Here is a 26,274-nt window from a genome sequence, read left to right on the forward strand (position 1 = left end):
CGGGACAAGGGGCGGGGCCGCCGGAAGGGGCCAGGCGCCGTCCGCTGCTCGTTGTTTAAGCGGCTGACGGGAAGAAGCCAGAGCTCCGGCGGCGCCGCGGGGCGGCAGTCACGACCAGAGCCCGATCCGTCGCTAACCTCTGGACTAGCCAAGAGCAAAGACTACCGGCTGCGGAGCGGCGGGATTAGACGCCCGCTCGCCTTCTGATCCCATCATGTCGCGGGGCTCCATCGAGATTCCCCTCCGGGACACTGACGAGGTAAGTGTCGAGTATGGAGGGGGTGGGGGCGGTGAACTTGTACATCCCCCCACCGACTTCGCCCGACTTCGTTTCTGAAGCGAGAGCACCTTCCTGCTCCAGGAGCCCAGATCGAAATCCCGGGCCAAGCTCTTGATCACCTCCTTTCCCAGCCCTTGTGTCCTCTCAGGCTGGGAACACCGCGTCCCTGCAGCCCCGGGGCCACTCCGAGGAGTTCTTGAAAGTTCCTTTCCAACATGTTCGTATTTGACAGTGCTCTGCTCTTTTCCTATCTAATACGCGGGAGCAGGTGTCAGAGTGCCCGGTAAGCTGTAAAGCACCTCACAGATTACAGAGGTGGGCGCTGATGTCACTGTGGTCTATATGCTACTCAAACTGAGTATCTTTCCCTGGGAATATATAGGGGGTCGCCTCTTCTTTCTTAGAAACTCGCTACAGAGGTTCATCAGCAAAATGGGGAGCCCAAGATTTAGCCGCTACTGTGTGCTGATAGAATTAACCCTCCCCTCCCTTGCCTTTGCCTCATTCATGGGTGGCCTATGGCTTGTCTGATAAAGCTCTCAGCTTTGTTCTTCAGTCTTCTTGGATATTTCATACTTGGATATTTTTGTTTGTTTGAGATACAGTATTGAAATATAATTCACTTACCATAAAAGTCAGTCGTTTTTAATATATTTCCACAGTTGTGTAGCTGTTACCTCTATCTAATTCCCGAACATTTTCCTTTTATTATTTTGGTGCCCACATTCAGGAGTGTCAGTGACACACAAATTTTGCCTCCATGATTAATGTGTACAGTGACATTCAACTTTGCATGGCCTCTAGGGTCTAGCTTCTCAAGGAGCCAGACCAATGGCATCAGAGTCTCTAGGGTGCTTATCTGCACTCTGCTTGAATTATATGTTAAGCAGGGTTTGGTTTTGTTATTTTTGAGTAAGCAAAGCATTTGTAACATTTTATAGTTCTAGTGATTTGGGGACAACTAGTAGGGTTTGTTTGGTTCTCTATGCTTTTACTTTAATATTGTAGTATAACCTATTTGTCATGTGCTCCTTAAATATTAACATTTATTAGCTCAACCCTATTGAAAGTGAATACATACCCTATGTATATGTATATTGATGTATATTCAAGAAAAATAGTAGTTAAGGAAGAAATGTGAATTTTAGAAAGAAGTAGGAGTTAAAACATACATTTTGTGTTTTAGGTCATTGAACTTGACTTCGATCAGTTACCAGAGGGAGATGAAGTTATCAGTATTCTGAAACAGGAACACACACAGCTGCACATATGGATTGCTTTGGCGGTCAGTATTTATGTAGGAAATATTTTTTACCTGTTGACTATGAAAATATGTGGTTTCTGTTTTCAGATATAGTAATAGCTAGCTTGGGTACATGATTAAACTAATTATGCCATGTGTATGTAAGTTAGTTTTATCATTTTTAGAACAATAAGGTCAGTTTCCTAAATGATGTACTACGCTACTGGTAAATTAGTATATGTTGGTAAAGGCAAAATTCCTTTAAGTTAAATTGTACTCTATATTAAGTATGTGATTATTCAGTAAAACTGGCTTATGGTTTGTAGGTAAGCTGAGAGAAAACAAAGTGCTATGATGTAAACCTGGCTGCTTGGCATTGTTTCCCATAACAATAATACATTTCCCTTAAAATATTCTAGAAAGTGACTAGGTTTCAGGCAAATCCACAGAAGCCCCTTTGGGCAAAGTTATCTCAGCCTTATGTTTTTTGTCCTGTTTGGTCTCCCCCCTAATATGAATGTTACTGGAGATTCTCAGGAAAACCCACTCAGAAAGCCTAAAATTCTACACCCTCTACCCCCCAGCATCAGCTGAATAATAATGTTTCCTTTTTATAGGTACTATAACTACTATAATCATTCCTAATCAGGTGTGCCACAGGTTGCTTTCATATAAAGATACATAGGAGGCTCCTAATACTGTCTTGAAGGGTCAGAGAAGTAGGTCTGGAATTGGGTTTATATCCAGTGTGCAAGCCCACTCTAAGACATTCTTCCCTTTGGATGTGGGAGAAGTACAGAGAAGTACTTTCAGTGGTAAGCAGTGCCTTCTTGACTTGAAGTGCCAGGTTTTCTTATTCCATGAAAACCAAGCCATTAATCCCTGTCACACATTTTTTAAAACCAGAAGGTAACTTAGGTTTGTTTTTTTTTTAGTATGGATGCCTTCCTTAACAGCACTTACATGAAAATTGGAGTAATGGTGGATTAGCATGGCCACTGTGGTAGCATAAACTGATGAAACATTGTGGGTGATAGGTTTTTATAGGAGAAAGAGTATAGGCTTTGGAGTTAGAGAGGCCTTTATTCAAATCCTAACTTGGCTGCTAACTGGCTGTGAGCTTAAACAAATGATCTAATTTCTGAGCTTTTTTCCTTATCTAAAACATGGGAATGTTAGTATCTACTTCATAGGGTGGTTGTACAGATTAGAAAAAATGTAAATAAAGTTTCTGGCATGGTATGTGACCCATAGTTAGTGGTTAGTAAATGATGGATATTTCTTTTATTATTTATAAATGAATCAGATGCCCAGGGAAATTATTCAGCAAACCCAAAGTCACAGGCAATTTTTGGTAGATCTAGAAGCAGAACCCAAGTTTCTATTTAGAATTCTTTATACCTTGCATTATTGCTTTCTCTCTCAGGGTTTGTTTGAAAAGTTTAGTTTGAAATCAACTATTGCTAGGTAAGAAACAGATTGAAAATGTTTTTAATGATTCCACTTTTTTAAACAGCTTTATTAAAGTCTAGTGGATCTAAAATAAACTGCACATATTTGAAGCATACCATTCGATAAGTTTTGTCATATGTATGTACCTGCAAAACCATCACTACAATCAAGATTAATGAATATATCCATCATCCCCCAAAATTTCCTCTGTACCCCCTCTCCCCTCACCCCCTCAGTGCCAGGCATCTACTTATGTGCTTTTTGCCACTAAAGATGAGTTTGCATTTTCTAGAGTTTTATATAAATGGAATCCACCATATGTACTGTTTTTTGATCTGGTTTCTGTTACTCAGCATAATTACTTTGTATTTATCCATGTCGTAGCATGTATCAATAGTTCGTTCCCTTTTATTGTAGAGTAGTATCCATTGCATGGATAACATAGCTTGTTTATCCATTCACCTGTTAATCAATATTTGAATCATTTCCAGTTTTTTGCTTTTACAAATAAAGCTGCTATAAATAAACATTTGTGTACAACTTATTATATGGACATATGCTTTAGTGATTCTAATTTGGTCCTTTACCTTATAGCTGGAATACTACAAGCAAGGAAAAACAGAAGAGTTTGTAAAGTTGTTGGAAGCAGCACGTATAGATGGCAATTTGGACTATAGAGACCATGAAAAAGACCAGATGACTTGCTTGGATACATTGGCAGCCTATTATGTACAACAGGCTCGGAAAGAAAAGAATAAGGACAATAAGAAGGATCTTATTACACAGGCCACCTTGTTGTATACAATGGCTGATAAAATTATCATGTATGATCAGGTAAAATAAGTCAAATTTATTTCAGTTTATGAAAGGGGAAAAATACTGCATGAAAGCAAAATGTGTGTGATAGGCAGCAGATATTTTGAAAAGATTTTCTTTAAATGATATGGTTGATAAAGTCAATTCCTCATTAAAGCTGGAGCTCCTTTGTCCTTGTGCTATTGAAGTAATATGGGCAATTTAGTATATAAAACTTACCCATATATTGAGTCAGTAATTCCAACATCTTCAGGTGAATTTCAAGCATATTTTAAGGAATTTGATCTTTTCTTTCTGTTACTGTTACTGGCATAGAAGACTTGCATTTTAGGATAATTTCTCATTTTGTAATTAAGAATTGCTCATTGGTAGTTTAAACATATTATGTTGATATAGGAATTTGCATTATGCTCGGCCTCCTTCCTGTATGATTTTCATTTTAGTGTTAGACATGCATGGTAAATTGGGGGTAAAGTCTAAGATGATACATTACTTTATAGAACCATTTGTTGGGAAGAGCCTGCTTCTGCCTACTTGAAGGTGACAAAATGGACCAGGCTGATGCACAGTTTCATTTTGTACTCAACCAGTCTCCAAATAATATTCCAGCTCTTCTTGGTAAGTGATCTCTTAGGAATCTTTTTTTTCCAGCATATACCTAGAATATATCTCTTTGTGATAGCTCCCTGATAACTCAGCTCAACAACAAAGTAGAAGAGTTTTATCATGTTAAAAATGAAAATTGTTCAAATTGCAGAAATAAAATATGTATTAAGAATAATTTATTATTGATATCCAAAGAGTGAATAAACAATCTCTACTTAGACAACTTCAGGGTATTACTACTTTATAACATGTTAACATAAAGACAGGATTTTCTTTGGGAGGCCGAGGTGAGATCGCTTGAGGCCAGGAATTCGAAGTTGCAGGGAGCTATGATTGGGCCACTGTACTCCAGCCTGGGCAACCCTGTCTCGAAAAAAATTTTTAAAAAGACAGGATTTTCTGTTTGTAGACATGAATTAATATACCCTTATGAGAAACAAATTTTTATTATGAAATTGTATTCACTATTTCCAATTATTTGTTACTGAGAGATGTGTTTAGGTGAGTTAGTGTAAAGCATAGTAGACTTGCATTCTTTAATCAGACGGTGTGCATTTATTTTTTAAAATCATTACAGGTAAAGCTTGCATTTCATTCAACAAGAAGGATTACAGAGGAGCTCTTGCTTACTATAAGAAAGCATTGCGCACTAATCCTGGCTGTCCAGGTAAGAAGAGAACTTTATTTTAGGTCTAAGCTGTGTCTGACCCAACTAAAACACTAAAACATTGAGGATTTGGCAGTTGCTTATAAAGTTAGTTGTGAAATGATAACTGTTAGAATATTAAAATGGCAAAATTGAGATTTTTTTTGTTTGATTCAGAAGCTGGATAATAGATCATATTATAATATTTTTCCCTATACTATTTTTTTTCCAAAATCTGATTTATTTGACAAATTTTTATTGAGTACCAACTCTGTGCCAGGCACTGCTCTAAACTCTGAGAATGCAGCAAGAACCAAAAAGACAAAAGTTCCTGCCCTCATGGAATTCACTTTCCAATGGGGACAATAAATGATTAAAATATATACTATTTACAATGGGTAAGGGCTAAGGAGGAGAATAAAGCAGAAAAGGAGTATGAGATGCATTTAGAGTTGCTTAGAAAGGATGACCTTGGAAACTATCAGAGATGGTGACATTTGAGAAAAGACCTAAAAAAAAACTGCAGATATATGGGGTAAGATCATTCCCAGAAAGAGAGAACACAGAAGGTACAAAGGTCCTGAGGAAAGAACGTGTCTGCCAAATTTGAGGAACAGTGAGGAGGACAGTGTATCTGGAATGGAGGGAGAACGAGTGAGGGAGAAAAGTAGTAAGAAATGGGGTCAAAGACATAACCAGAGACTAGTCACACAGGGCATCATAGATTATTATAAAGACTTCAACATTTACTGACACAGATAGGAAGCCATTGGAGGGCTGTGGGCAAAGGAGTAACATGATCTGACTTATATTTAAAAGGATCATTTGAGCTTCTGGGTTGAGACTAGCGGGGGGCCAGCACCAAGGACAGAAGTCAGGAGGCCAGGGAGAAGGCTTTGGAGTCACACAGGTCAGAGATGACTGTGGCTCTCACTAGAGTGGTAGTAGTGGAGGTGGTACAAGTGGTCAGTTCTAAATGTTTTGAAGGGAGAGCTCATAGAGTAGATGTGATGTGTGTGACAAACAGAGGAAGAGTCAAAAGTAACTCCTTCACATAAGCAATTGGAAAAGTGGAGTAAACGTTTTACTACATTTAAGAAATAGTTCAAGAGGAACTAATTTTACACATAAAAGTTTGAAATGTTGTTTAGACATACAGGTGAAGAGATGAGAAGGGCTGGATCTCAGGAAAGAGGTCTGGGCTAAAGTAATTAGTTTTGAAGTCATCAACATATATATGATGTATAAAGCCGTGAGACTATGTGAGGTCACCAGGGGAGTGGGTATAGATGGAAAAGAGGGCCAGAGATGGAACCCTAGAGCACTCTGACATTTAGAAGTTAGGAAAATGAAGAATCAATAAAGGAGCCAGGGACAATAATAGCCAGAAGCATAGGAGGAAAACAGGGTAAATTCAGTGTCCTTGAAGCCAAATGTAAAATGTTTCCAGAAGAAGGTGGTTACGAGCAGTGTCGAATTCTGTTGTTAGGCCAAGTAAAATAGGGATAGAGAATGGACCATTGGATTTAGCAGCATGCAAATCATTAGTGACCTTGATAAAAGCAGTTTGATTGGAATGGTGGAGATGAGAGCCTCATTGGCATGGATTCAAGAGAAAATGGAAGGAAAGGAATTAGAGGCAGCAAGTGTAGCTAAATCTTTCAAGAAGTTTTCTATCAAGGGAAGACCAGGAATGATGGGCAACTAGAAAGGGAAATGGAATTAAGGGAAGATTTTTCTAAGGTGGGAGAATGTAAATGAGAATGATCCAGTAGAAAGGAAAAATTTTGTAATACAGCAAAAATAGGGGAGGGTTGCTGGAGCAGTGTCCTGGAATAGATAAGCAGGGCAAGTGGAGAGCTTGGCCTGAAATAGGAACAGGTTTGTATTTTGGCATGACCTTGAAATGAGACAGTATGTATAAGCATAGCTCTAAAGGGCATGACCGTATGTGCATGTAACCAGTCACAATATTTATAAAGTCTTAACACCAATTTTGTTTTCTTTTTAAAAAATGCTCCTCAAAAATGAGAAGTTGAAGGTACAGTGTAGCAGGGGTGTTAGAAGACAATAAAAATACCAGTGTTACAGGTGTTCTGTTCTATGGTGAGAAAGGTGTCTGATGGGGGAGAGGGGTGGGGAATGGTATGCTCTAACCCCCAGTGAAACCAAGTTTGTGGTAGGCCAAAAGATTTTATAGTATAGTTATACATACTGAGGTGTTTTGCAACCCATAAATAGAAAATAAGCATTTTTGTAATTGAATTGAACCGTAAAAAATGCCCTAAATTGAATGACTTGATTTCTTCCCCCCAGCGGAAGTTCGTTTAGGAATGGGTCACTGCTTTGTGAAACTTAACAAACTAGAGAAAGCTCGTCTGGCATTCAGCAGGGCCCTAGAACTTAATTCCAAGTGTGTAGGAGCATTGGTTGGACTGGCTGTTCTAGAACTCAACAATAAAGAGGTATGTAAGTGAAAAAATTATCTAGTTCCTAATCGATCTGTCAGGCCCATAGCCCCTTATCTAAAAGCTCTTGGGACCAGCTGTGTCTTAGAAATCAAGATTTATTTGGGGTACCATCCTGAAAGCAAACTTACATTTCTCTGGCAAAATGAGTGACTGTTCACACTAATAAGATAGCCTCACAATTCAGATAAAGTTTTGCTGCCAAATGAGTTTGCTTTAAGATTACAAAAAAAAAAAACTTACTTTTTTAGAGCTTTTTGGATTTTAGAATCTCAGATAAAGACTCATAGACTTGTATATCAGTTTGGAATGCTTTCATTTGCAAGTAACAAAAAACACACTCCAGTGCCTTAAACATAAGCGTTTTTATTGTTCACTAAACTAGATGTCTAAAATCTCAGATTTGATATCTCAGTGCCATCAAAACTAGGATTTTATATCTTTCTGTCCTCCCTTCCTTAACATGTGGCCTTTCATTGTCATGTCGATCACCTCATAGTCACAGGATGGCTGCTGCACCTTCAGGCATCTCATTATTACATCAGTCTTATAAAGAGGGAGGAAAGGGAGAGGACAAAAGGCTTTCTCTTAGAGAAGCGCTATCTTATATAATATTAAGAAGGAAGCTCCTCATCATGCTTCCCCTTATGTATAATTGTCCAAAATGGGATCATAGCACTATTGATATTTTAGGCTGGATAATTCTTTGTTGTGGGGAACTGTCCCATCCATTGTAGGATATTTAGTAACATCCCTGGCTTCTACCTACTAAATGCCAGTAGCATCCCCCTAGTTGTGATAACCAAAAATAACATCATCTCCAGTTGAGAACTGCTGCCTTAGACCATTCTCTAGAAAAGGAGACTAGTTTATCTGGACTGGTGTAGATTAATCATGATTCATCCCCTGGGGTTGGGAAGAGAGGAAGGGAGCTTTCCCTTCTGAAATCAAAAGATTTCCACAGGCTACAAATTCTGGATTCAGTTAGCAGGTAACAGGGGTGAAATAGCTGTTAGGTAATTCACAAATATCTGCCATACCAAGATGACGGCTACGGTCAGTAAAAACCCAGGGTGGCTCTTTATGGGGGAGAGGGAGGGAGGTGGTAGGGACTAATAAAGTAAATAACTCTCAAGCAAGAACTGAATGAAAAAATAAAAAGAGGGAAAAAATGACACAAACAAAAAAAATCCCACTATTAAGAATTAAAAGGAAGACTTAATTACAGATGCAGTATAGGTATTTAAAAATCATAAGAGCCTTCTAATTCCTGTCACAGTGGCGCACAAGCTGCTGTCTCTCTTAACATATATACTAATCATCCACTTAAAATGTACAATTTAGTAAAGGTCAATGAAGCTGTTGAAAATGGTAATTTTTTGTAGTATATTTTCTATTATTTGCCTTAGAGGTCAGCAGTAAATTATTTAAGGCTATGATATCAAATATATTTATTATATGTGCCCAATATCAGAGGACAGGGAGTTCTTTACAGTAGGGGTGCTTCTACAATTAAGTTTTGTTAAGAAAACTAAATTCTAACAATTTGGTAATACACTATTTGAAAGTTTTCATCTCCAGCGAAAATTAACTAAAACAAGAGCTATATTTTGGTATCTGAACTTACGGTTATATAACCTTAGTTCTTGTGACTATAAAGAAAACTTAAGAAAAGTGTTAATTAAGTAAATGTTTTCACTCCACCTTGCTGCAATGTTTTCTTTTAGGCTGATTCCATCAAAAATGGTGTCCAGCTTCTTTCCAGAGCCTATACTATCGATCCTAGCAACCCTATGGTATTGAACCATTTGGCAAATCACTTTTTCTTCAAAAAGGTAGAAGTCATTAATTTTTAAAATCTGTTTTTTGTTTTTCTGTACTGCATTGATACTTTACTTTTTTAACTTGGAAAGAAATTTGAAAATGTCAGGTTTTTTCCCCCTCCAAATTAGAGTTTGTATTGGTTACAGTGGGGGGGGGGTGTATTTGTTCATTCATTCACTTAATACTTATTGACCCTTTTACACTGTACCCAATAATGCAGTCGGGTTCTGAAGATGAGTAAGACGTGGTTTTTGCACTCAAGGATTTCCGTTTCATAGAAAAAAACAGACATGTAAACAAATTTAAAGGTAAAAATAAAGGTCTCCACCCGATTACAATAGAGAAATGAGGAAGTGATCAACTGGCTAAGGAGGGTTTTCACCAAGACAGCAAAACGATGGTCTTTTTTAGGTTATTAAAATACTAAATCCAAGATTTCACTGGCAAAGTTTGTATATAATAAACAGGAAGGTTTAATCTACCATATCAAAACCAGATACTAAATTGTACTAAGAACTTTAAACTAGTTAAATAGCAATCTAGGTAAAAGTTCACAAAAGTAAACTTTTGAATAATAGCTACAATGTTATGAATAATAGCTACAATGAATATATGAATAATAGCAACACTGTTGCTATTATTAGTGTGCATCCAGTGCTTACTAAATGCTAAGCACTGTTAAGAGTGTATTCCATGTATTTACTTACATAATCCTCACAACAATCCTATAACATAGGTAATGTTATCCCTGTTTTGTGGATGAGTACATTGAGGCAGAGTTAATAATCTAAGCCTTAGATTTTAAGGTTACACAGCTATTAACAACAGTGCTTTACTGTTCTCTGGCTGTAGAAGCATACTCTTCCTTCATAATGCATTATCGATTAGGCTGTACCTGGGATAGTACTAAGAGGCAACTATTTAGAGAGAAGATGGAAATGTATCTTGTAAGTAAATGAAGTGTGACTATTTAAGGTAAAACAGCCATGCAAGCTAATCTTATGATTCACTCAGTTGATTTTCTGATCATACAGTTTAGCCAGGCTGTTTGAGGCGATGTGTGAATTCCATGAAACAGAAAAACTGTATAAAAACATCTTATGAGAACATCCTAATTATGTTGACTGTAAGAATTTTAAACTTTTTTATGTAATAAAACTCCTTAATTCCCACGATATTCAGGATTACAGTAAAGTCCAGCACCTGGCTCTCCATGCATTCCATAATACAGAAGTGGAAGCTATGCAAGCAGAAAGCTGTTATCAGCTGGCTAGATCATTCCATGTTCAGGTAAGATAACTTGATAACTTCTCTAAATATCTAATCTTTTTGTGTGTAGTTTTTTAAGTCTTTTTAACACTTTTGTACATATTGTTGGTCTTGTTTTGTTTTCATTTTGCAGGAAGATTATGACCAAGCTTTTCAGTACTACTATCAAGCCACACAGTTTGCCTCATCCTCTTTCGTGCTACCATTTTTTGGTTTGGGACAAATGTATATTTATCGAGGTGACAAGGAAAATGCATCTCAGTGCTTTGAGAAAGTTTTGAAAGCTTACCCTAATAATTATGAAACCATGAAAATTCTTGGCTCTCTATATGCTGCCTCAGAAGATCAAGAAAAACGAGATATTGCCAAGGTACGTTCAAGTCGTGGCTACATTCTATTAGCTATCCTGAGACTCCCATTCCTCCCATTCTTGTCATTGCTAGTATAGATATGACAGAAGCAGTTTTGTTAGCTAAGCTTGTTCCAGTTTAGGTAACAAACAGTTGGCTTATTAAGTAGGTTTAAATAGCCACCACCGTTTTTTACTTTGACAGACTATAGATGGAATGATTTAGTTTAATGATCTTTTATTCTAGGGCCATTTGAAGAAGGTCACAGAACAGTATCCTGATGATGTTGAAGCTTGGATTGAATTGGCACAAATCTTAGAACAGACTGATATACAGGTATTTTAGTAATGCTGTTCATCTCCCACACAGTGTGTTTTTTGTAAGCCTGGTATAGTGTTTCTCTTCCATTTTCACTTATACCATATTCTGTTGACCATGCAAATACAGGGTGCCCTTTCAGCCTATGGAACAGCAACACGAATCCTTCAGGAGAAAGTGCAGGCTGATGTCCCCCCAGAGATTCTGAATAATGTGGGTGCCCTCCATTTTAGACTTGGAAACCTAGGGGAGGCAAAGGTAGGAAAATAGAAATATTCCCTTCTTTTATGGTTGTTCAAGTTGAATGCACAACCTTTCTTAGATGTATCAACTAAGTCTTTTAATAATGTAATTTTTCTTTCTCGTAGAAATATTTTTTGGCGTCATTGGATCGTGCAAAGGCAGAAGCTGAGCATGATGAGCATTATTATAATGCCATATCGGTTACAACGTCATACAATTTAGCCAGGCTGTATGAGGCAATGTGTGAATTCCATGAAGCAGAAAAACTATATAAAAACATCTTACGAGAACATCCTAATTATGTTGACTGTAAGAATTTTAAAATTTTTTGTATAATAAAATTCCTTAATTCCCACAATAGCAGTAAAAATCTAGCCTGACAAAAAAATCCTTCTTAGAACCAATACTTTAAAAATCGGAAGGTTCTGATGTCCCCTTTTTCTTCAAGGCAAATTTGTGTCCTTAAAAGTAAAAGGTGCAGCTTTACTTATGCTAGAAAATAAAAGGAACAACTAAAACCGGTTGGACCATATTTCAATGACTAAGCTAGCTTCAGTGGGCCAGCTACCTTTATTAGGCTTTTGACAATTCCTTGGCATATTTGCTAACGGATTTATCTTTGTAACTCTCGTGCTTTGATTTCATATAAACATTTTTACAATGTTTATAATAGTGAGAAAGAGGTGCGGTTTTTCCTTGAAACAATTATTACTAAAATGTCCTAGTGTGACTTTTTGCAATCTGTACATTGTGAAATGTGAAAAGTTTTTAATTAAAATATAACTTACATGCTGTACTTTCTTTGAAAGAACCTAAAACGTGCTGTTGACTGTAGTCAAATCAGGAGCCATTATCTTGGTGTCTGTCATGCTGTTGTGGGATGCGAAAGTGATTTAAAATAAGTAAGATTTTAGTTGAAGGCCGGACTGAATTTGAATTGATTTGATAGGCAGTAGTGAGCCATTATTGGTTTCTGGAGGAGGGTGACATTTTCTAGATAAAACAACAACTTACATTTGTATGGCACATTATTCTTATTTAAGTGGAAAAACTGAGGTTAGAGCCCTGGTCTTTTACTAGTAATCCATGCTTTCACTATTTTGCCATGACAAGCAGCTTTTTTTAAAAAGGTAACTGACAGTGGTGTGCGTTGGAGAGAAATTGGAAACGGAGACCAGCTGCAAGTTTTTTAAATATCTTAGTTTGAGATAAGGACTTAGACCAAGGGAATGGAGTGGAAGAGATCGATCTTAGATTTCAAACAGGAAGACTTGATGGTGACAAAATTACTATTTAACTTGTTGGATTGATGTTTGATAATTTTTTTTTACCTGTGGGACTTTTCTGTTCCTTATATGGATGTATTAACAAAAACCAATTGTTTCAAAAGTATGACTTTCAAATTATGATTGTTTATATCTAATATTTTGAACATAAAAACTTTTAAATGTATGTTTTCAGGCTATTTGCGCCTAGGAGCCATGGCCAGAGATAAAGGAAACTTTTATGAGGCTTCAGATTGGTTTAAGGAAGCTCTTCAGATTAATCAGGTTGGTAATATTAATTCTTAGATTTAAGAAATAATTACTTTCACTTTTTTCTCTCTGTAAATCAGTTCTCCTTTTAATGGCTGTCATGTTACTAGTAACGTTGGCATCTTCCTGTTTTTTATTTAGTTGTTAAAGATACTAACGAGTATAGTAGGTTATATTTTAATCATGTAATAAATAGGAAATATATTTTTAATATAAATCCCTTCTATTTTCCTCCTTCTTATTCCTTCTTCCCTTCCCCCATCCTGTCACTTCACGTGCACTTCAGCAAATGTGACTTGGCTGATGTGTCTTTTACCTTCTCTAGTTTACCTCATTTGTGATTTAGTTAGTACCATATGAGAAAAATATATAGAATAGTAGTATCTTGGAATTTTGAATGGAGCCATAGAGGCCATCTAAACTTTTTGATTATGGACCACAGTATACATTTCACATCATAGCCTAGTACACACATATATGTGTGTATATAAACAACTGAAATGAAAGTTTCACAAATCATTATTTGCTCTTGCCAATACAGTGGTATTTTTGCTTTATTCCACTCTGTTGCATTTATTATGCTGATAACCACACATTAAATTGATTTTACAACTCACTAATTGGTCTCAACTCTTGGTTTGAAAACCACTGTTGTAATGTAGCTCAGCTCTTCAGTAATCAGCTATTGTGGAAAGATGATCGATCTCTCTCAGTCTAAATCATAGATTTTGCGTCTTTGTACATGTGTTTCAGGATCATCCAGATGCTTGGTCTTTGATTGGTAATCTTCATTTGGCGAAACAAGAATGGGGTCCAGGCCAGAAGAAGTTTGAGAGGATATTAAAACAGCCTTCCACACAGAGTGACACATATTCTATGCTAGCCCTTGGCAACGTGTGGCTCCAAACTTTGCATCAGCCCACCCGAGACCGAGAGAAGGTAATCTCTTTTTGTCTTTTTAAATAATGAATACTCTGCATTCTTGTTTGAATTTTTTTTTAATAATACTTGTTTCTTTTTATAGGAAAAACGTCATCAAGATCGTGCTCTGGCCATCTACAAACAAGTACTCAGAAATGATGCAAAGAATCTGTATGCTGCTAATGGCATAGGTGATTATACAACTTGAGTGTCCATAGTGATTTGTAAAATGAATGCTTTTGGAGGAATGTTTATAGATCAGAATTTTTCTCCAAATGTAATAAATGTACTTGTTTTAAAATAGGACTTTTAGTTATTTTTTCTGGCTATAATTAGAAATTTTTTTTTGTTTTGTTTTGTTTTGTTTTGTTTTTTGAGACAGAGTCTCGCTTTGTTGCCCAGGCTAGAATGAGTGCCGTGGCGTCAGCCTAGCTCACAGCAACCTCAGACTCCTGGGCTTAAGCGATCCTACTGCCTCAGCCTCCCGAGTAGCTGGGACTACAGGCATGCGCCACTATGCCTGGCTAATTTTTTTCTGTATATATTTTTAGTTGGCCAGATAATTTCTTTCTATTTTTAGTAGAGACGGGGTCTCACTCTTGCTCAGGCTGGTCTCGAACTCCTGACCTCAACCAATCCACCCGCCTTGGCCTCCCAGAGTGCTAGGATTACAGGCGTGAGCCACCGTGCCCGGCCTAGAAAATTTTTAAATGTGAACTTTTTTATAACCTTAGGAGCTGTTTTGGCCCACAAAGGATATTTCCGTGAAGCTCGTGATGTATTTGCCCAAGTCAGAGAAGCAACAGCAGATATCAGTGATGTGTGGTTGAACTTAGCACACATTTATGTGGAGCAAAAGCAGTATATCAGTGCTGTTCAAATGGTAATGTCTTGTCTTTCAAGATATTTTTATATCATGTTCGTTGTTGAGCAGATATTTTCTTAACCATTCTGGTCCTGTTGTGGAGCTGTATGCTGTCTCTGATAATACTCTGTCTATTCAGAGGTTTATAATTATATAATGTTAAGGCCAGGTTTTGGTGTCCAGAGATGCGAGTCCTAGTTCCACCATTAATTGCATACCTTGGGCAAAGGATATCTTCTCTGAGCCAGTTTTCCTATCTGTAAAATGGAGATAATTGTACCTTAACCTCATAGAATTTGATGAGGATCCAGTATGAAAAGTACTTGACACTAACAAGACTAGCATAGTAGTAAATACCCAGTAATAGTAGGATTTAGTATTTGTTCAGTCAGTTTCTGAAACTAAACTGAGTTTCAGAAAGGTTAAATGACTTATTTAAAAAACAAAAGTTCCATGGGGATAATATTTCATGACTGTAGAATTTTATTCTGCTGATCATATTTGTTCAGTGCTTGAACTTGAAATAAAAGTCGTACTCAGAATCTGTAACATTAAAACGTAAAAAGGTTCTTGGGCTCTGTGGGATGTATTATGGCCAGAAAGAACTGGAAAGTGGTTTACCTTTTTCTTAAAACAATGGGTTATTATCAGTATACAGAATATTGGAAAGATGCTAGTTAGTCATGGATACTCACAGAACCCAGACTGCATGTGGTAGCCTCAGAGGTTGTTTTTTGAGGTTGGCCTTCCTGATCTGCAGAATGATAATGTTGCCTTTTATAAATGCAGATTAATTACTAGAGATATTCAGGGGAAAACTATCTAATCATTTTACATGAAAAAGATCTTAGCTATGACAAGATGTATTCCGTGGTCAAAAAGTGCTATGCTCATGTCAAAACTAACACTGGTATTATATTGTTTTTACCAAGAAGTTAACAGTCAGAACTGTAAGACTTCTCATTGCCAATATGTCGCACCAATCCTTAAAGATGCTAGGAGGTATAAAGAAAGGAGCCAGGTGTCTGACTTCAAATATGTGTTCAACAGCTGATTCTAGGTAGTATTGCTAAAGATAAGAAAAAGGCTTTCCAATCTGTTTACCCTTTCTTTCAGTGTTGGTCCAAATTTCAAATGGAAAAAAACTATTCTCGCATCTGGTTTTTCTAGTGATCAGATTTTTATGTTGTAAAAATGTGTATCCTGATAAATGTCAAAAATCATTTCTCAGATTTTTCTCTGAAATTAACCATTCAAAGGATAAGATACGTTTTCACAACCTTTAAAATTGCTTGAAATTTTGCTACAAAATGAAAATATCATTTAGTCCCTATTGTATTTAAGTTTTTCTTTTTTTTGGTAGTATGAAAACTGCCTCAGGAAATTCTATAAGCACCAAAACACTGAAGTTGTGCTCTATTTGGCCCGGGCTCTCTTCAAGTGTGGCAAGTTACAGGAATGCAAGCAGACTTTGCTGAAGGTAAAAGGGAGAATTCAGTATTACTCCCATCCATTTCTATGCTGCATTGTATTTTTTAATTTTTTATGCATGTTAACGTAACTGCTAACATTCTATTGACTAAAATCATTTTCATGTCATTTGGCCATATGGAATATTTGCTTTGTTTTTTATTTACAGGCTAGACATGTGGCACCTAGTGATACAGTTCTTATGTTTAATGTGGCCTTGGTCCTGCAAAGATTAGCTACCTCTGTCCTGAAAGATGAAAAAAGCAATCTGAAGGAAGTACTTAATGCTGTGAAAGAACTAGAGCTTGCACACAGGTAAAGATTTTGTAGAAACAACCTTTCAAATGTTTTGTTTGGGCCGGGCGTAGTAGCTCATGCTTGTGGAATCCCAGCACTTCAGGAGGCTGAGAGGGGAGGATCACTTGAGGCCAGGAGTTCCAGACCAGCCTGAGCAACACAGTGAGACTCTGTCTCTACAAAAAGTAAGAAAAACCATCTGGGTGGGGTGGTGCACACCTGTAGTCCCAGCTACTCAGGAGGCTGAGGTAGGAGGATTGTTTGAGCCAGGAGTTTGAGGTTGCAGTGAGCTATGATGGTGCTGCTGCACTCCAGCCTGGGTGATACAGTGAGACCCTGTCTTTTATAAATAAATGAATGAATGAATGAATGAATGAATGCATGCATGCATGCTTTGTTTCTTTAAAGCTGTTTATCTCAAGGTGCTGAAAATCACTTCCCTCAAAAGATAACTTACTAGAATCATTCCAGTGATATTTAAGCCAAAGCAGACAGCTGCTGCCACCAGGTGGCACCCAACCGTAGCCAGAATCTGCCAGATTTGGATCATATGGCCTGACCTCTAGAATTGGCTGGCTAGCTTTGTAGCCTTGTGCTAGATTTTTCATTAATCTGATGATAGTATGACTCAGCATTTTATACTTGTGAAATTTTTAGACTCCACTTATGTTAGTTTTCCTTTTTACACCAGTGTATCTGTTTATGTAATGTTGATTTTGATTGAGCTAGGGATTAAAGTCTTCTTAAATATTGCTTAATTGGTTTATTTAGCTCAGCTCAAAATTTATTTAACCTTATAGTATTTATTTGGTAATTCAATGTGTAGTGAAGTTAAAACATGACGTTTCTTCAAGTTTTGTCCAACCTTATTTGAATTGTTTAACATTTCTTGTCTGGTAAATTAAAAGTGTTTTCATGACCTGAGCCCCCTAACCTCCATGTATTTAGTAAATATTCATTGCTTTAATTTATTTTTTAGTTATTTGTGAATTTACTGATAATATTAAATATAACAGATTATTTTGATGAACTTGTCTTTTATTAAACATATGGAGTGGCATATTAATGAGAATTTTTTTTAATTGGTTGCATATGTAATTTTCCTATTGAGATGATAGCCTTTATGCATTAAATAAATTCATTTAAGTCAGTCAATATATAAACCTTTTTCTCAGACTATTTGTAGAGCAGATTCAAAATATAAAGGGCCTTATTTCATTAGAATTTTTTTAAGTAAAGTATTTTATTTTCTTATTCTATTTAGATACTTCAGTTACTTGAGTAAAGTGGGAGATAAAATGAGATTTGATTTGGCCCTTGCTGCTACAGAAGCCAGGTAATGTTACTATTTATGGAAAGTGACTTTGAGCGAGGCGGTGATATCAGTTGGGGCTGGGAGACTGACACAGTACTAAACAGGGGTTGGTCTTTCATACTTTTGGGGACTTTCTAACCTCTACCAAGGCTTTTTCCCTTCTGGGAATTTGTCAAAATTTATTTAGTACAAGTACATAGGTTGTGGGGGAAAGATACTTTTGTATTTCAGTAATGTTAACTTTGTCACCAGAGTCAAGATATGATTCCTGACTCTGAGTCATATGTGAACATAATGTTGAAAATCTTTTTAGTGTGCTTTGGGAGCACATTTATAGTTTGGAAACTGAACATAATTGACAGTATTGGATTATGATAAAATAAGTTAATTCTGCAAATTAAGACTTCACATAGATATCAGCTAATGGTGCTGCTTTAAATTTTTCAGTTGGTGTAAGGAAAACACATGCGCTGCATTTCTGAACAAAATATACTAGCTGCATTCATAGTTCTTTAAATCTGAAATGTTCTAGGCAATGCTCTGACTTACTGAGCCAGGCCCAGTACCATGTGGCCCGGGCCCGTAAACAGGATGAAGAAGAACGGGAGTTGCGGGCTAAGCAAGAGCAAGAAAAGGAACTACTAAGGCAAAAACTTCTAAAAGAACAGGTATCTATTGTATTTTCCAGTTATACTAGAGTTAAAGAATTGTGTACATATATACACTTTGTGTTTTTTTTGAAAAGTTGTCTGCGTAGGGTGGTGGCCATGAATTTTTCATTATAAGAACATTTTCTGCTGGGCGCGGTGGCTCATGCCTGTAATCCTAGCACTCTGGAAGGCCAAGGCGGTGGATCATTTGAGCTCAGGAGTTCGAGACCAGCCTGAGCAAGAGCCAGACCCCGTCTCTGCTAAAAATAGAAAGAAATTATATCGACAACTAAAAATATGTATAGAAAAAATTAGCTGGGCATGGTGGCGCATGCCTGTAGTCCCAGATACTTGGGAGGCTGAGGCAGAAGGATTGCTTGAGCCCAGGAGTTTGAGGTTGCTGTGAGCTAGGCTGACGCCACGGCACTCTAGCCTGGGCAACAGAGCGAGACTCTGTCTCAAAAAAAAGAAAAGAATATTTTGATGGGGTTTTTGTCTACTTATTTTTACCTCATAGGAAGAGAAACGTCTCAGAGAAAAGGAAGAACAAAAGAAACTTTTGGAACAGCGGGCCCAGTATGTGGAGAAGACCAAAAATATTCTTATGTTTACTGGCGAGACAGAAGCAACAAAAGAGAAGAAAAGAGGTGGTGGTGGTGGACGGGTAAGATGATTCCTGCTAGTGCCGATGACATCAGCCCCTGTCTTTTGGCTGTCAGAAATGAAATAATTGGTTAAATTCAGTCTGTACTTAGTTATTGGCTGTGACTTCCTCCTTTGTTAAAAGACAGTCTTCTAACACAGAGAATAATTTAAATGGTATCCAGTACGTAGAAATGCATTCCAAGGTTAGCTAAGTACATTTTACCTCGTAGTGACCTTTTAAGTAGTTGATGATATTTGCAAAGTTTTAACCAATTGACACATTTATCCCAGTTAGAAGTGTTTAAAATATGGGCCTAGCCAAGTACCTCTTCCATGTGACTCAGATTTCAGATGACTGGTAGAATATGGCCTCTTTCTATAGCTTATCATTCCAGCCATGTTCCACCAGCCAGGAAATAACTGACTGTAGTTTTGTTTTGATTTTAGCGTTCTAAGAAGGGAGGAGAGTTTGATGAATTTGTCAATGATGACACTGATGATGACCTACCTATATCCAAAAAGAAGAAGAGAAGAAAGGGCAGTGGTAGTGAACAAGAAGGCGAAGAGGAGGAGGGTGGCGAGAGAAAGAAGAAAAAGAGGAGAAGGTAGTGTAATCACTAATGTGTTTTAAATAACCTTATAAAAGTGGCAAAAGACCTTTCACCTTCTGAATCCTTTTATGTTTAGAATTTATGAGCCCCTGGTAATCACTTCATCTTTCCAAACAGTGAACCCCTTTTGTGCTCCTACTTCCTACTTTAATCCTAAAATAGACCCCATTACAAAATCCCCTGAGTACTTGGAATTTCCATACTTCTACACATCTTTCCTTCTGAGATCTACAAGTTACTCATAATTGCCTTTCTTATGTCTCTAAAATTATATTTATTGCAAAAATGAATGTGATTTAGGATGAGAAGACCTGGATTGTGTCCACACTATCTATGCATGTGCAATCTGGGAATAGTCACTCAGTCTCAGTTTCTTTTCTGTAAAATGGTTAACAGCAACGCCCACCTCATGGTTTTGCTCAATGCTTAAGTTGCGAATATGTGTAAAAGTGCCTTTTAAACCACCCAGTACCATCTGCTGTTAAGATCAAGGGTGCCCTGCCCTCTCTCACATGGAGATGCCCCCTAAACTGTCCCATTCCTATCTCATGTTACTTCCCTGTCCAGGAACCTCCATTTGGCTATCCCTAGAACTGCCCTTCTCAGCTCTTGGCTGACAATACTTGGGAAAGAACCTGATGAATTTCTTCGAACACAGACCTATGGAACTGAAGCTATGCTGAGGGCATTAGTAGCAGGCCTGGGATCAGCAGCTGGGAAGGAAGGAAGAGGAGGGGAAAGATGTTGGGGTCTGGAGCCTGGGTATTTTCTCACCTTCTCTATTACTCCACCCTCCACCAAGTGCAAGATTCAAATGTAGATTAATGAGAGAGCTCAACAGTGACTAAATTAGTCAGCAGACATTGCTTAAATACATGGTTTTTACCTGAGTTATGTGCAGCAAGAGTAAGTTATGGACTCTGCCCTTGAGTACAATATGGTTGAGGACAGCAGCCACATAGAAGGGTATTTAAAATGAGTAATAATTTAATGCCAAAATAGCCTTGGACTTTATAGGCATGAGTGAGTCTTAACAAGCTCTCTTGGTGTTCGCTGTTTAAGACCTACAAAGGGAGAAGAAGGATCTGATGATGATGAAACAGAAAATGGCCCCAAATCGAAAAAGCGCCGTCCACCAAGAGCGGAGAAGAAAAAGGCTGTAAGTTTACAGTACTGTGTTTTTCTGTGCCCTGGTAGACACAAAAGATTGCATACACTAGAATACATTCTTTCTCTGCAGCTTCCTCAAGCACAAATGGTTTTTAAAGTTTATTGGTGGCTGTTTGAATATATTATTATAGTGCAAACTCAGTTTAACAAGATGTCTTAATATAAGGCTCTTGACTAATCTATTATGTTTGACATTCTTTCTTTAGCCCAAGCCAGAACGTCTGCCTCCTTCAATGAAGGGAAAAATAAAATCCAAAGCCATAATATCATCAAGTGATGATTCTTCAGATGAGGATAAACTTAAAATTGCTGATGAAGGGTAGGAATTTTTCCCTTGATAAATTCTTCTAATGATGTAGGTAAACCAAAAGTGGTTAATCAGCCTTTCTCTGCTAGAAAAAATAGTTTCTTTTCTTTTCTTTCTCTTTTTCTTTTCTTTTTTCTTTTCTTTTCTTTTCCCTCCCCTCCCCTCCTCTCCCTCTTTTTTCTTTTCTTCTTTTTCCAAAGGGGGAAACAACAGACTCTTGAAAATTGGAGGAAATAGATAACTAGGAGTGGCCACTGGGCCAAGATGTCTTCTGTCTAGTTTCTCAGAATCTTACAGTTGGAAGAAACTTTAGCAGACATGTTGTTCTAACCCTACCATTTTGTCCTACTACATGCTTCTCCCTCAAAGAAGAAAACCTATTTTGAAATCTCATTTCTTCGTGGATATTAGCTGAAATTTCATAGATGACATCCTCCTAAATGTATCAACTGTGCCTGCTCCATGGAAGGCTTATTCTAGACTGCTTATATAGTACTCTCTTTTAGTGCTTGGCCCACCTGGTGAAGCAATACTTGATTTGTCCTAAACTTGCCCCCTGAGTTCAAGTTGCCCCCCATTTGGATTCTTAGACTAGGACTCTTAATACCATACTATACCAAGCTCTATAGCCATTGTTTCAGTCATGCATTCAACAGACATTTGAACATGCATCCTGTACGATAGTGTTTAAGTGCTAGGGACACAGGGAAAAAGGACATAGACCTATAAATTCCCCCAAGGGATCTTTACTTCAGAGGTAGTGGAGAATAACAAACCAAAACCACCTTGTAGTAGGGTAAGTGTTATCACTTAAGTTTTGGATTTATTGCTCTCCAGGGACCATACCTAATGGAGTTTGGGTGGTGGTGGGAGTTGTAAGAGATGGGGTTTTTTGTAAAAGAAAGGGTGTTTGATTTGAGTCTTAAAGGAAGAATAGGGAGGCCTGGTTGGTTAGAGGTGAGACAGGGGTTAGCATGTTAAGGAGGGTAAGGGTTCTGGTGGGGGACTGTCCTCATAGGGTAGAGATCTGTAGAGAACTGTCTATAAAGATTTGCAGTTCCCTTTTTCTCTGAAGACACTAGCTGACCCAGATTTGGATTGTTTTTTCCCTAAAACACTGTTTTGCCCTTGCCCCCACAGTGTTACCCTGGTCCGCTGGTTAGAGGAAACCATGATCAGTGTAATGAAATGTGTGGTTTTCAAGGAATGAACATGTAGGCGGAAAGGTACATTGTTAGAAGATGAGCTGCTGCCAAGCCTGTACCTGAGGTCAAGGCCAAGTTTATTTGAGCTATTTGCATCAGTAAACTTTGTCCTGACCATCATAAAATGTGTTTGCTTATTTGGCCAGATGGAGTGAAATGAATTGGATCCCAGGGAACCCACTGACCCTTAATAGGTATACACAATAAATATGCAGTGTCTCCTCCTCAGTCACTCTTCATGTTCTCTCAGAATGACCTGGGTTATATAACGTGCCTCAGTCTTGTTTCAGATTGAGGCACAAAGAATCTTTCTCCAATCCACAGGGATATATTAGTTTCTGAAGAGAATAATACATTTCACCTCCCTCAGCCTTCCTAGACTGAACCCTGTAGGACTCAGTATTCCTTTCTTGGAATATCTGTCATGGAAACCAAAAGTAAGGAATATGCCAGCGTGGTATGTCTGCTCTGAAGCAGCTGTCACAGTGGTTAAGGGAATGCTCTCCCCCTAGAGCCTCCAGGAAGCCGAGACTCCCAGGGTGCTACCACCACTCTAAGCATAAGCATGTCTTCCCTTTCCCTTTACAAGTCAACTGACCAGTGGAGGGGGAACTCAGGAGGAAAGGTAAACAAGCCAAAGGACCCTCTCAGCCCCAGCTTCCGATCTTGAGTAAGTCTAGTCACGGTTGAGGGGACCTCGTCCAGTAGCAGTTTCGGGATAGAAACAGTGGCTTCACTCTTCTTCAGGTGTCTGTTAGCACAGATGGTACCAGGACAGGGAAGCGTCCCACTCTCGCAGCCTTGGCAGAGGGTCAGTTCTTCGAAGTCTTGACACTCAGCTGAGATCCTGGGTTTGATCTTTGTTGCCGTTACTTTGTGTATAAAGATAAATATTTCCCTTCTTTTTCCCAATTTTATGTATGAAATTGGGAAATGTTTCATTCTGATGACAAGTACCCAGTGAGAATCACCCTCTGTTTATATTCTGACTTGTCACTAAAATGCTGTATTCTTTTTTCCTTTTTAATCCTTTTTTTATTGTGAAATATATCAAATTTACAGAATAGTAGACAAAACAAGCATCACAAAATGCATACCTGTGTAACCACCACCATTAAATGCCCTTATTTGTTAAAAGCACATTATCTCTGCTGGCCGAGGCCCCAGTGAGCCAGAGCCGGCGGTTTCTAACGAGAGCTTGTCTTCGCCAGACATCCCAGGCACAGCAACAGCGACTCCGATGACGATGAGCCGCAGCGGAAACATGCCTCGTCAGAGAGTGATTCTGATGACAACCAGGACAAGTCTGACAGCGAGGCCGGCAGTCCCCAGAGTCCTCGAAGACGGCAGTCAGATGAGGATTCAGACAGCGACCAGCCATCCAGAAAGAGAAGGCCCTCGGGTTCCGAGCAGTCCGACAACGAGTCTGTGCAGTCGGGGAGAAGCCGCTCAGGAGGTTCTGAGAATGACTCTCGCCCAGCTTCGCCCAGTGCCGAGTCCGAGCGCGAGTCCGAGCGCGAGTCCGAGCGAGGATCTGATAACGAGGGCTCCGGCCAGGGTTCTGGGAATGAATCAGAACCAGAGGGATCCAACAACGAGGCCTCGGACAGAGGCTCAGAACACGGGTCAGATGATAGTGACTAGGATTTATTTCATCTCTGGAGGAAACTTTTTTAATATATGAAAGCTGTGATAAAAACGTTTCAGATGTTTAGTCAATTGTGAAACTTTTCTTAAGACAATTTTGTTTTCTATCCATTTGTATATTACTAAGCCCCAAGAGACCTTTCCCGTGCTAGAGTCCAGTTTTTGAGTCTCTTTTGCAAACGAGACTATTCTTCATTGTGGTACAATCCCACCTGTCGTATGTGAAAACTGCAGTAAAAATACACCCAGATGCTAAATCATTCCTACAAAGGTCTGACTGAAACTGTGGCAGATGTCTCATCTTCTTTGTATGTTAAGCAGCATACTGTTTTGATTTTTATTGCAATCTTTTACCAACTGGTGCACAAACTTGGTATTAATGTCTTTATTCCATTTTGAGTTTAAACTGAATATTTTTGTTTTCTGGAGGAAGAGGTATCTACTGTATAATTGCACCAAAGTACATATGAAAGGAAGGTTTTCAATAGTGTAATACTGCAGCCATGTAGATAAAATCACAAGTATATAATTTGTTAGGTTAAATAAGGTGTGGAAAAATGCTTTTCTGTTAGTAGACTGCAAAAATCTACCTAAGCCACATAATAAAATTCTTTTATCAACTTTTATGTGTAATTTTGTGTCCTTTTTTGCTTGATACATTTGTATATGAAAATGTAACAGAAGTAATATAAATATTTGGGAAAAACCTGCATTTGGCAGAAGGTTGTTTCCTCAAGACTTGTAATTCTTTACATATTTGGAGTTTTTTTAAAGATGCAGGAAAACTAAAGTACTAATATGTATTTTTATTTTCAATAATTAAGTAATAAGAGTAATATTTTTATGTAGCAGTTTGTAAGAGCTTTAACATAGTCAAGTATTTTTTTCCATTTTTATTTGTATGTATACATAGGGTACGGATGCAGTTTTGCTACATTGCCATACTGCACTGGGGTGAAGGCAAAGCCTTTAGTGCACGTGTCACTGACGCAACACACATTGTACCCACCGAGCAACCTCCCATCATCCACGCCTCCGAGTCTCCACTGTCTATCATTCCACTATCTGCTTCCACGTGTACGTGTTATTTAGCTCCCACTTATAAGTGAGAACATGCAATATTTGTCTTTTCTGTGTCTGAGTTGTTTTTCTTAAGATAACGGCCTCCAGTTCCATCCATGTTGCTACAAAGACAAATAGTATTCCATTGTGTATGTTTACCACATTTTCTTTATCCAATCCTCCATTGATGGACACTTAGGTTGATTCCATATCTTTGCTATTCAACAAGTATTATTAAATGTACTGTATTAGGCATTGAGTGGAGAATGCAAAGATAAAATGCCCTTTCTGTCCTTAAAAATCAAGTGAAGATAAGTGTATTGTCCCAGTGGGGTGATAATGTTTGCACAGGTTGCGGAAGCACGAGGGAGTTTGCCAAACAGCTCCCAGTTGGTGGAAGCAGGCAAGGTTTCTTGAAGGACAGGAGTCCTGAGAGAGGACTCAAAGGCCTGGCCGGATACAGAATTCCAGGAAGGGTGTTTTAGGCAGAGGGAGTCCCATGTGCAGCTCTAAGAACTATAACAACGTAAGGGAGGCCAGGCAGTATCCTGCTTTGAAAGGTGAGGAGCCTGAAATTCTGAGGTTTGTTGAACGTGTGTGTCACGCAGCTAGTAATGGTGAGGTTTAGACTAGAATCCAGGTCTTCTATCTCCTCTTTCAACCTGCTTTTTACAGTATGTCACACTTCATACTTGAGGCAAAGTAGTTAATCCCCAATTGACAAGAATCTATCTAATTTAAAAAGCATTTCCCAACTGATGACTCACTTCAAGCAGTAACTAAACAAAAGTACATTCACAGACAGTCCTTTGGAAAGCTATTTACGGAGGGTTTCAACCTAACGTGTGTCATGATTTCTCCAATAATTCACTCCAGGTTTTGGCTACAAAGGTGTTTTTGAGTACGTGTCCCCAGTTACAGTTTTTGAGTCAGTTCTGCCTTTGTATGAATATTTCTCCCAGGTGTGTCCCCAGATTCACAGACTAGCAATATTTTCCCCTAGCCAACTTGCCCGCATCAGAAGCCACTGTGGGCTCTCTTCAGAAGCAGCATCCTCCC

The 26,274-nt window shown here is 38.3% G+C and overlaps 1 protein-coding gene across 1 annotated transcript; it reads left to right on the forward strand.

The window, feature by feature from the left end:
- Position 1: 1 nt before the first annotated feature.
- Positions 2-24,779, forward strand: CTR9 (CTR9 homolog, Paf1/RNA polymerase II complex component). The gene is made up of 25 exons (XM_045557512.1): positions 2-259; positions 1,467-1,565; positions 3,570-3,809; positions 4,292-4,409; positions 4,975-5,064; positions 7,360-7,508; positions 9,239-9,346; positions 10,518-10,625; positions 10,738-10,974; positions 11,201-11,290; positions 11,402-11,530; positions 11,641-11,824; positions 12,977-13,065; positions 13,804-13,989; positions 14,075-14,162; positions 14,706-14,854; positions 16,200-16,316; positions 16,476-16,621; positions 17,868-17,939; positions 18,451-18,586; positions 19,086-19,232; positions 19,661-19,818; positions 20,887-20,983; positions 21,201-21,313; positions 23,718-24,779. Exons 1-25 carry the CDS (start codon positions 215-217, stop codon positions 24,148-24,150), a joined length of 3,528 nt encoding a protein of 1,175 aa, XP_045413468.1. The 5' UTR covers positions 2-214; the 3' UTR covers positions 24,151-24,779.
- Positions 24,780-26,274: the final 1,495 nt, after the last annotated feature.

The sequence above is a fragment of the Lemur catta genome, chromosome 7, assembly GCF_020740605.2.
Source record: "Lemur catta isolate mLemCat1 chromosome 7, mLemCat1.pri, whole genome shotgun sequence".
NCBI classification, from domain to species: Eukaryota; Metazoa; Chordata; class Mammalia; order Primates; family Lemuridae; genus Lemur; species Lemur catta.

Coding starts and splice junctions, on each gene's coding strand:
- CTR9 (XM_045557512.1), top strand. CDS start 215: ATGTCGCGGGGCTCCATCGAGATTCCCCTCCGGGACACTGACGAG. Junction 9,347..10,517: donor ATCACTTTTTCTTCAAAAAG/GTAGAAGTCATT, acceptor CACGATATTCAG/GATTACAGTAAAGTCCAGCA. Junction 19,233..19,660: donor GAGGTGGTGGTGGTGGACGG/GTAAGATGATTC, acceptor TTTTGATTTTAG/CGTTCTAAGAAGGGAGGAGA.